Source organism: Bos javanicus, chromosome 7, assembly GCF_032452875.1.
Source record: "Bos javanicus breed banteng chromosome 7, ARS-OSU_banteng_1.0, whole genome shotgun sequence".
Taxonomy (NCBI): domain Eukaryota; kingdom Metazoa; phylum Chordata; class Mammalia; order Artiodactyla; family Bovidae; genus Bos; species Bos javanicus.
The window spans coordinates 38,704,272-38,716,144 of NC_083874.1; the positions used below are offsets into that span (position 1 = coordinate 38,704,272).

General features: G+C 47.7%; 1 protein-coding gene across 1 annotated transcript; it reads right to left on the reverse strand.

Annotated features, from left to right (window-relative positions):
- Window positions 1–367: 367 nt before the first annotated feature.
- On the reverse strand, window positions 368–4,003 carry LOC133252088 (transmembrane emp24 domain-containing protein 9-like). The gene is made up of 6 exons (XM_061424814.1): window positions 3,992–4,003; window positions 3,554–3,815; window positions 3,057–3,157; window positions 2,558–2,683; window positions 1,856–2,002; window positions 368–1,725 (listed from the first exon to the last, which is right to left on the reverse strand). The coding sequence occupies exons 1-6, from the start codon at window positions 4,001–4,003 to the stop codon at window positions 1,576–1,578; spliced, it is 798 nt and encodes a 265-aa protein (XP_061280798.1). The 3' UTR covers window positions 368–1,575.
- Window positions 4,004–11,873: the final 7,870 nt, after the last annotated feature.

Here is an 11,873-nt window from a genome sequence, read left to right on the forward strand (position 1 = left end):
ATTTGGTGTTATACTGCAGGCTCCATGGGCAAGAATGTCCCCATCTAGGTCACTTTCCTTACCCTGCAGCAGAGAGTAGAGCCCCCTCCCCATCCCCACCCCCACCAACATCAGATGAGGGAAGTGAGGCTAAGGTCACATTCTATGGTTAGAGGTTATTCTCCAGTGGTCCCTGCCCCCAGCCTTCAGTTAAGCCTCATTCATATTTTCTGAGGCCAACTGTGGCCAGACGCACAAGTGAGCAACACCCCTGAGGCTTGTAGTCACCCTCAGGATTATCCCAGGGGTGGGTGAGTCTCTGTCAGGGGCCAGGGCTATCACAGCCGCCCCTCTCCATGGGGAGTCTCTCTTATTAATACTCCTGGCCTTGACAATTTGGACGTGAATTTATTGAAATGCCAACCAGCGAATTTCCTTATAACAGAAAATGTCAAATTCACATGAGAGACGACTACAGTCCAATAGGGCCACCAGCATAGGACTTGGTAAAATGTGGACTAGATCAGGCAGAAGCAATGGGGGGCATCTATACCTATGTGCCAGGGCTTCCCAGGTGGTGCCAGTGGTAAACAACCTGCCCGCCAGTGCAGATAGACGTAAGAGACGTGGGTTCTGTCCGTGGGTCAGAAATGTCCCCTGGAGGAGGACATGACAACACACTCCAGTATTCTTGCCTGGAGAATCCCCATGGACAGAAGAGCCTGGCAGGCTGCAGTCCATAGGGTTGCAAAGAGTTGGACATGACTGAAGCGACTTAGCACGAACGCATGCATACCTGTGTGCACTTGTGAAGGTTGAGTTACGGGAGATGCTGAATGTAATGGAAACAGTGACTTGGAACTTCAGGCATCTCCTGAAAAGATAAGCCAATGGAATCACAGAGAGATAGAGGTCAACTGAAAAAAAGCAGGACCACAGAGGGGCATATCAGATTCCTCGAAGAACTCAGCAGTCCAAGTAATTGGAATAAGGTAGCACGTGAGCCTCACTAGAGCCCAGAGAGAGAAGGTGCAATGGGCACACAATTACCACCAGCATTCAGGTTACCCAAAAGAGGGGCCCAAGTTGGACTTTTCTAGAAAAGGTTCCACATGTTGCTAATGCTTCTGGGATAAAAGCATTTTTCACCTCATCCACTTTGGGATCAATCTCCCACCAAAGCCTCACATGTTAAACATCTGATTGGCCACATAGAAAGAATTGTAGCATAGGAAGCAATAAATGTTTAGCTCAGAAAATTGGACACTTATAATTTATATTCACTCCTATTTTCTCCATCTTGGGATAGTTCACTCATCCTAATTAACATGGGAGTGGGGATAACACTCACCACCCTCCTGCTCAGCCAGCAGGTCCTCCCACCCTCGTGTCTCCAGCTGGAAACTCATTCTCTCCCAAATCCCAGCTGAGAAAACCAGTTGAAAGAGGTCCTCTCTCCCCCTGCAAGTTAACAAGGAAATCCCTCAGGGTTGGAAAGGATGGGAGAAGTCAGGAGACAGACCAGGCCAGATCACTTCCCATCATTTAGCAGCAGGGGATTGACTGGAGGCCAGGCCTCTGGTCTCTGAGGCTGATTTACACCAACTTCTTGGCTTTAAAGAAGCTCTTGAGGTGCTGCATCTGCCAGATGCCGGTGGCCACAAGGATGAGGGTCTGCAGGATGGACCACCACAGCACCCTCTGATTGGTGCTCTCGCTGGTTTGTCGGAAGTGCTCCTCTCGACGCTGTGAGAAGGGGAGAAGGAGTAAGGCATGTTGCTAGAACAGAACTGACCTCCAGGGGAAAAGCTGAAAGAGCCACTCCCTGGGAGGTTACATGTCTGCTGTCCCAACTGGGCCCAGCCCAGCCCCTCACCCTCTGGTATTCCTGCTCCTTCTGGATCTTCTCCACCTGCTCCACCAGCTGCTGTATGCGCAGATGCAGCAGGGTCAGCTTGTCATTGGCTACAAGTTCCGTATGATCATTGGTGTGTTCACCCAACTGCATGTCCAAGTGAATGGCCTGAGGAGCAGAGAAGCCAAGGTTTGGAGGTCAGGGAGCACCTGCAGGAAACCCAGCTTCCACACACTAGGCTGGGCCTGACTGAACTGAGCAGTTCATTTCCTCACACTCAGTGATGTGGGAACAGCCCTGCTCCAGGTGCCAAAATCCCAGATCAAGGCCCTGCTTGCATGGAGTTCCAAGTCCAAAAGACAGAAGGGACAGAACAAAATGTGCAGAGAAACCAAGGTGTGACTCAGTGTTTGAGACAGCCAGCTTCTAGGAGATCTGTGTCAGTGGGAGGTAGTAATGAAGAGCCTGGGAGCATTCAGCTGGCAGACAGCTCTGAATCTCACATTAGAAGCTTGGGCTTCATTCTAGAGATGGCAGGGGACCTAGGGATGATTTTAAGTCCAAGTGATTCCCTCCTGGGTTCCCTCTCATTCGTCAGGACCTGTTCTCTGTAGGCTTACTTCATGGAAAGCCCAGCCCTCATCAGGAGGCACCACCTACAGAACCCTTGTCACCCCAGGGACTGAGACATTGAGGACTGGTGACGTTCCCCTCCATACTCACCAGTTTGCCATCATAGAAGAGGGCGAACCGGATGGACTTGAGGTGAAGGCAGACCTCATGCTCTCCTGGAGACTGGGAGGTGAAGGTGAAGCTGCCCCGAGGGCCATACTGACGGGCCAGCAGATTCTAGCAGAAACAGCTTCTGGTGAGCACAGAGAAACGGACCAGAAACCTGCTTCTAGGAGAGGAACTCTGGGGGTATCCCAGGTTCTGACCCTCACTGGCCAGACCAGGAAGGAGGATGTGAGAGAAAAGGCATCGGTCCGGGTTCAAAAATCTCAGATCCCAGAACTGTCAATACACAGTAACTCTACAGTTTGCAAAGAGTGTGGCCTTCCTTGAGCCCTCCTGCCTGTGAGGAGATGGTCCCTCGTCTAAGAAACGGAGGGCTAGGGAGGACGAAGCATTGACGCTGGAGACCGCGGAGGGCGGGGGAGGTGGGGGGGGAGGGGGAGCGGGTGAAGGGGGCGGGGCTGCAGGGAGTTAAGGCCTGCCTCACCTTGTTCTCAGGGTCCTTCACAAACACGAACAAATTGATCCACTGCGGGGAGGGCTGGTACTTTTCCATAGCAGGGTCGTACAGTTCGGTCTTATAGTTACCTAATGGAGAGGCAGCCTGGATGCATCTTCATCCACAGTCGTGACCAAGAGCCCACCACGGACTTTTGGTCACAGGGGTGGTGGTGGGCGGAGGAACAGGAAGATCTGGTCTGATTGTGGGGCCTGACCACAGCCCTCTGCCTCTCTCTTCCCTTCTCCAACCCTGCTTTTCTGCTGTTACCCGGATCTGGATCAGTCTTGCCTCCTCTGTGTCCCCAACCCCTGCACAGGTAATGGAGAGGGTGCTTTGACCACACAGCTGTCCGCCTGTTTCCCATCCGTGCCCATCCGTGCCCTCCCTGGGCCCTGAGCTGATCCCGCGGGCCCCATCTTCCATTCCCTCTGAGGGCTCTGGGTATGGGTAGGGCAAGGCCGGGACTGGCGGCGCGCGCGCACCTATGACCACGGTGCCATCGGGGATCTCCTGAATGAAGCACTTCTCCTCCAGCTCATGGACCTCGAGGTAGAACGCGGCCCCGCCGCCCGCCAGCGCCAGCAGCTGCCACAGCAGCAGCGGCAGGGCCAATCCGGCTGCCCTCGCTCGGCCCCATCCCAGCCCGGGACCGGCGCGGGGCCCAGGGCCTCGTGTCCCGCAGGCCCCCGCCACTTTCCCAGGCGAGCCCGAGGGTCTCTGCGTCCCGCCTGCGGAGACTGCAAACTAGCGTACAGACTACAAATCCCAGGAGCGCTTGCGCGGCTCCGCCCCAGGCGCGTTCCCGCGAACCTGCGTTGCGAAATGGCCACACGAGCTCCCAGCCTGCCACTGAGGCGCTCTAGAACGCTTTCCTTGCCTTACCTCGCTTAATGCTCTCAGAGATCCAAGGAAGCAGGTACTCTTAGCGCCATCTTGTTGATGTGGTAACTGAGCCGCAGAGAGAGGAAGGAAGGGGATTGCCCTCTGAAACTTGCAGAGCAGTTGCCAGAGATGGGTGACTGGACCTAAACTTCAAGGAGGTTAGAAGTGATGGTAGACGGAATGTTGAGACAGATGAGAACTGCATACAAGCCCCGTGGAATTCAGAGGCTGAGATAGTAGTTCAGGAAAGGGAGGGAGAAATGTCCCTTTTATGGAAGGGTAAGTTTGACTCAGGGCTTCGCAGGTGGAGCAGTGGTAAAGAATCTGCCTGCCAATGCAGAAGAGGGAAGAGACACAGATTCAATCTCTGGGTCGGGAAGATCCCCTGGAGGAGGGCGTGGCAACCCATTCCAGTATTCTAGCCTGGAGAATCCCACGGAGAGGAGCCTGGTGGGCTACAGTCCATAGGGTCGCAAAGAATCTGACACGACTGAAGCGACTTAGCAAACACGCAAGTTTGACTCAAGCTCTGAAAAATGGTTAAATCTCCCTGAGCAGCGAGGGAGCAAGAACCACTTAGGTGGAAAGACCTAGAATTACCTAGGAGCAGTAGACAGTTAAGGTACTAGAAAGTTTATGGGAGGGAGGAGGTAAATTGGGCCAAATCACTGAGGGGGCAGGAGCTGCCAGGCCCACTTGCACAGGTGGGACCCTTCATCCAGTGGGACCAAAAGAAGAGATTGTGGGTGAGCCTGGAGAGTGAAAGAAGGCATCAGGAATGCAACTGGAAAAGGCAAGGGAATATACAACTGAAAGGTGTGGGAGAATGGGGCCAACATGACAGGATAGGGATCCAGGAATAGCAAATCTCAAGAATTCCAAAGCTCACAGTGCCCTGAGTAGGCAGTGTAGACCCAAGTGTCAATATAAAGCAGTAATCTATCTAGGTGGTGGGATGAAGTCCTCCACCATCTCGTACTTGGTAATAATACATACTCATTGGTTTATTCAGCAATATAAAATAATGATGAAAAAAAATAATGATGATGAAAATAATAATATTCTTTTATTCTTCTGTGCCAGCCACTGTTTTAAGCACTTTTAAGTGTATTAACTAAATTAATATTTTTAAAACTTTATAAGGTAGACTCTAATGGGATTCCAATTTAACAGATGGAGAAGCAGTGGCAAAGAAAAGTTGAGTAATACTTGCCCAAGTTCATCCAGCTGATAAGCGGCAGACATTTGCTCACACAAGCTCTGGGCAAGACCTTACGATGCATATTGGATGAAAAGATAAATAAAACCTGTCTCCTTCCCTCTAATAGCCCACTGAAAAGCAAAGGATCAATGTCAATACAGTATTTTAAGATTAATGATATGTTTCAGTTCAGTTCAGTCGCTCAGTTGTGTCCGACTCTTTGCGACCCCATGAATCGCAGCACGCCAGGCCTCCCTGTCCATCACCAACTCCTGGAGTTCACCCAGACTCATGTCCATTGAGTCAGTGATACCATCCAGCCATCTCATCCTCTGTCGTCCCCTTCTCCTCCTGCCCCCAATCCCTCCCAGCATCAGAGTCTTTTCCTCTTCGCATGAGGTGGCCAAAGTACTGGAGTTTCAGCTTTAGCATCATTCCTTCCAAAGAAATCCCAGGGCTGATCTCCTTCAGAATGGACTGATTGGATCTCCTTGCAGTCCAAGGGACTCTCAAGAGTCTTCTCCAACATCACAGTTCAAAAGCATCAATTCTTTGGCGCTCAGCCTTCACAGTCCAACTCTCACATCCATACATGACCACAGGAAAAACCATAGCCTTGACTAGACGGACCTTTGTTGGCAAAGTAATGTCTCTGCTTTTGAATATGCTGTCTAGGTTGGTCATAACTTTCCTTCCAAGGAGTAAGTGTCTTAATTTCATGGCTGCAGTCACCATCCACAGTGATTTTGGAGCCCAGAAAAATAAAGTCTGACACTGTTTCCACTGTTTCCCCATCTATTTCCCATGAAGTGGTGGGGCCGGATGCCATGATCTTCGTTTTCTGAATGTTGAGCTTTAAGCCAACTTTTTCACTCTCCACTTTCACTTTCATCAGGAGGCTTTTTAGTTCCTCTTCACTTTCTGCCATAAGGGTGGTGTCATCTGCTTATCTGAGGTTCTTGATATTTCTCCTGGCAATCTTGATTCCAGCTGTGCTTCTTCCAGCTCAGGGTTTCTCATGATGTACTCTGCATATAAGTTAAATAAGCAGGGTGACAATATACAGCCTTGACGTACTCCTTTTCCTATTTGGAACTAGTCTGTTGTTCCATGTCCAGTTCTAACTGCTGCTTCCTGACCTGCATACAGATTTCTCAAGAGGCAGGTCAGGTGGTCTGGTATTCCCATCTCTTTCAGAATTTTCCACAATTTATTGTGAGTTACCACAAATTGTCCCCTCGCTTTCGCAATGTGGCCTGTTGATAATTCCAGGGGAAAGTTTTTGTTCCTTCATTGGGAATGGTCTTTAACAAAAATGGCAGATGCAAGTGTTAACAAAGGCAAACACTTTAGAAAGGTCAATTAAAACAACAACTGAAAAGCATTAGTTGGATTTGGAAACTAGTTGTTCACAAAGGGCATTCACCAGGAGCTGGGAGCGGGGATGATTATGACTTAGGGTTTGGGAGACTGAGTGAGCTGCTGTCCATGGTCCTGAATCGTGATTGCCCGTACCACTGTCTGCATTAAAGGACTGGTTTGGTTTTGGTTTTTGTTGTTGTTAATATAAAATTTCCAATCCCTCATGAACCAATGCTTTTGTAAAACAAAATTTTAAAAAATGAAACATTATGTGCTTGGATATCACATCAATGTTAAATTTTTACAAAAGTTTCTAAACACTCAATTTCTGTACTTTATCTCTTTGAAGATCTATAACTAATGCTAATGGACCAACACTAGTCCACAGTGAGTAGTACTGTTTCATAGCCAGTGGTCAGACTGCCCACAGAAATCTTCTAAAGGGACAAAAGTGTAAAATTATTAGGGGCTGCACGACTGAGTGACTTCACTTTCACTTTTCACTTTCATGCATTGGAGAAGGAAATGACAACCCACTCCAGTGTTCTTGCCTGGAGAATCCCAGGGACAGGGGAGCCTGGTGGGCTGCCGTCTATGGGGTCTCACAGAGTCGGACACGACTGAAGTGACTTAGCAGCAGCAGCAGCAGAGACATGCATGTAAGGAGACAGCACACCAGCAAAGATTTCGAAGTCAAGAATTCAGATGTTGGAAATGGTGAGGTGATTTCCAAGTGGCAAAAGTATTGTTTTGATGATAAAATCTGTTTTTAAACGATGACAGGTTTGAGAATATGAGAGCAGTGAGGGATTCTCCCACTTGACAGTGATCTCATTTCACACTGCCAAGACCACTGAACCTGGGTGTCATTTGTGAGATTCAAAGGAGATATTGGGGGAACTACATCTACTTGCCCTATTTGGGGTTCCCCCAAGATCTAGTCTCTGCAGGCCTCTACTACATGCTGTGCCCTTTTTAAGGGATGTCCCAAACCCCCATTGCTGCCTTCTTTTCCACTTGCCTAATTCCTGTTCACCCTTTCAAGTCTCAAGTGCAGCAACACTTTCTTAGGTGTTTCTAATCCTGGGTTCCTTGGGGCCTTGTATTAACCATTGAATTACAGTTGTCCATTCACACTCAAGCCCCTTGGGGCCGATGGCTATAAGGGATAAAGACAGGTTTCTGCCACAAATTTATCTCTGTGCTTACCAAAGCCTAGCGAAAATCCAGGAACAGCATGATTGTGTGATGGATGTTTGGTTAGAGAAAGGGAAGAGAGATGAAGGAAAGAAAGAATAAAAGTATGGAGAGAAAGGAAGGGGAATAGAAAGAGGAAAAAGAGAAATTGGAGAGATAAAGAGAGAAGGGAAAGGATGAAGGGGGAAGAAGAAAGAAAGGATGGAGGAGGTGGGAGAGAAAGAAGGAAGAAGAGCAATGGTGAGTCATAAGCACTGGAAGAGCCAAAATCTCCATATCTGATGCCTGGCCTTTCTTGTGATGTCCCCTCCTCATTATTCCCGTTAAGCATCTCAAGCTGAGGATGGTGTGGGTGGAGGCTTATCAGGGTCACAATGTCCTGCAGCTAAAATTGGAGCTTCCATGAGCAATTCTGCTCTGGTGCTGGGTGGATTCTGTTGGTTTGCTGGTGACCTCCACTTCATCCCCAGGATACCACAGTGCCACTGTCCCTTCTTATGGTCCATTGGCCTCTATATTCTTCTTCCTCCCTGGCCTGTAGGAAAACAGTCTTTGTGACCATCTCCACAAAGGAATTTCCTATGCATTTTCTTTCCCTGTGCTTTCTGTCCCAGAACACCTAGGCACTGAAGGGTGTGTATGTGCTGAATCCAGGGACATCAAGAACAGTATCACTCTGGATCTGGAATCAACTACACTTCTTGATTCAGATACCCCCTGCTCCCAGGCTGACATTGATCCCTCTGACAGAATTCTTCTACTCCTGGTGAGTTTTCTCACTGTCTTCCTTTCTAGTCCATCTTTCCTTCAAGGCAGTCCATCTCACAGGTATGTGTCTGGCTTGGTCCTCCTTCCTGCACTGCAGGGGTTCCCATAATGAGGGCAAATCAAAGGGAGTGGCTGGTCTGTGTCTCAGTCCCTGAGAATCAGGAAGCCATTGATTCCAGGACTCAGAGGACAACTAGGGATAGTGTGGCCAAAACCAATATACTTAAGTAACACACTTAAGTTCCTGCTCTACTCCAGCCAAAATGTCATTATACTTTCCCAAAGTTAAATGTTTGCAGCATCCTCAAAGTTCTCCACCATCTTCCAAACATCTTTTCTGGATGATTAAAAAAATGCATAGACTTGGCTGAGGTACCAGGACTTCTCTCTGGGCTCTGTTTTAAACAAGGGAAAATCCTCTCCCCTCATGCCTGAGGCTGTATAAATGAACCTGGACATGGGATGCAGCTTTCTCAGACATCGTCTACTGCTTATAACCCTTTCTGTCAAGTTCTCTAACTGGTAACCACTCCTGCCCTTGACTGAAGACTTCCTCTCCAGTCTTTCATACAAATGGGAACCCCTATTCTTTAGGTTCAAAGGTCATTCATTGTCTATAATGAGATAGAGCCCAGGGGAAAGGTGGAGGGAGGAGAGAGGAGGAGGATGGCAAAAGCAGACAGTGACACTTCCTTCTTCCAATTTCTCCCCCTTTCCTCTCCTCTATTTTCTCCTCTCTCTCCCATAGCACTTCCCACCTCTCTCTTCTGTTTTTAAAATGTAGGTTTTACTATTATTTAGGCATGGTGAGGCCTAAAGATAGGAGATGACTGCTATTGAAAAGATAGTTTGGGGACTTCCCTGGAAGTCCAGTGGTTAAGACTCTGTGCTTCCTCTGTAGGGGATGAGGGTTCAATTCCTGATTGGGGAACTAAGATCCCTCATAGAGCTTGGTGTGGCCAAAAAAAAAAAAAAAAAAAACGAAAAGAAAAGAAAAAGAAGAAGGATGACAGAAAGAAAGAAAAGATGGTTTATTACTCACAATTCTCAAGAGGACTGGTTACACCACATCATGCAGGGCCACCAGGGTTGGGCAGGAGGCAGGAGTGAGGGGAAATCATGGGTAAAAGCTTTTATTGTGGTTTCCATGGGAAGGAGTGGGTGATTGGTTAGTTTGAATAATTTCAGCAGTGTCTGTGGTGTTTTGGCTTTCATTGGTTGTCTGGCATCTGACCATGGGGTGATTAGGGCAGGAGAAATACTAATTTGGCACATGAGAGTTCAATAAAGATGGTGGTTGAGGGTGGGTGGTGGTGGTGGTGATATGGGCTTTGGATTGGTTCTTTTGCATCTGAAAGATACCCTCTGAGTGGAGTTCTTTGCTATTTCTAAGAACTGGCTCACTCTGGGAAGGGCAATGAGGGGCTAGATGCCAGAACACCAGGACCACAGAAAATAAGAAAATAAGGTTAATACACTCTCAACCAGAGTCCTCACCATTGGGTCTCCAAAAGGTCATGGCAGCATTCTCATTCCAGCTACACTGAAGGCTTTACAAACCAGGAGATGGAGGACAGAGTGGAAAGGCAAGAGTAGAAAGGTGGGTCACAGTCCTGTCTTCTCTTGGACTGGAGTGGAGCAGATTGGGGCTGAGGTTAAGAGGAAAGTAAGACAATTGGGTTTCTGCTGCTGCCACTGCCAGAATACTGTTATACCAAACCTGGTAAGTCCCAGTTATACCCAATCTGGTAAGCCCCAATCATGTTTCTAGCTGTGAATAACAAGTTCAAATGACCTAACGTGGGTTCTGGTTTCCATCCTTCTCCATCCCCATCCTTAAAACTAGGATTCAGGATTCTGGACTAGCTCTCATTAGTTGATTATATGAGCTTGTACCTTGCTTCCTTCTCTGGTGCTCAGATTTTCCTGCCCTTGGGCTGATCCAGATGAGGGCTCAGCCACTGTGCTGCTTGCTGGTCCATGTTGCAGAACTCTCTGCCTCTCAGGGGCTTGTGTCAATCACTCCATCCTACAGTCCCAAGTGTGTAGATACTTGTTGGTTGAATAGGCACTGCCACCACTGGAGAGGAGAAAGGGAACCCCAGGACTGCTCCCTGAGTGTGGGAAAGGTGGCACTGGTGTTTCCTGAGAAGCAAACACCTCCTCCTGGGGGAGTTTCTGTCTTAAGAATAGTTGGATGGAATTAAAGTGAAGTAAGTTCTTCAGTTACCATTAACACTGATTGATGTTATTTGATCTCTAGTTTCCCTGTTCCCTTGAATGTATGTCAAGAATAAACTCCATACTTGTGTCCCAGATCTCTCTTTCTCTCTCTCACACACACACATTGGATATACCTATTTTTTTTTTTTTTAAATGTATGTGGTGGAACTGAGTCTTAGTTGCAGCATGCAGGATTTTTATCTTTGTTGCAGCATACGGGATCTTTAGTCTTAGCTTGTGAACACTTAGTTGTGGCAAGTGGGATCTATTTCCCTGCCCAGGGATTGAACTCTGCATTGGTAAGATCCCCTGGAGGAGGGCATGACAACCCACTCTAGTATTTTTGCCTGGAGAATCCCTTGGACAGAGGAGCGTGGCAGGCTACAGTCCATAGAGGTGCACAGAGTCAAATACAACTGAACTGACTTATCGTGCATGCATGCATGGGAGCATGGAGTCTTAACCACTGGACTAGCAGGGAAGTCCTTGGATATACATAATTGAACATTCATATTCTCCTACTGCTGCCTTTACTTTCCCTGTATTATTTAATCCCTCATGAACGTTTTCCTTGTTACTGTTCAGATTCCCATCTCTGAGTGTTCTCCAAGCTGTAGCCCTGGATTTAGGAAACCTGTTTGGGACATGAAGCCTATCTTCTGCTTTGACTATCTCAATGCTCAGTGGGGAAGATTTCCAGCAAGACTGATAAATGTCTGGATAGAAACTGTTTTCTTTTTCTACACTGCTACAGAAACAGAATGTGCCAAGAGTTGTCTACTTCTTGATAGTCCAATTCTTAATGTGAAGACTCTGACTTAAAGAACTCAGAGGAAACCAATGGAACATACCATAGAGTGTGTCAGACTAAAAACACAGAGCCCGGTGACAGAATAGCTTGGGAAATATGACACGTGTGTGAGATGTAGAGATATCTCTTTCCTCAACTCTCAAGAAACTTCCTGTAATAGTGCATTAGCAAAACTGAAATTTTAAATTTAACCATGGTAAAAGATTGAAAGATTTCCTTCTAGAATCAGAAACAAGGCAAAATATCTATTCTCACCACCTTATTCAGCAGCACATCAGAAGCTGTAACAGCTGCGATAAGGCTGAAAGAAGAAATGAAAAGCATGCAGATTGGAAAGGAAGAAATAAAACTATCCCTA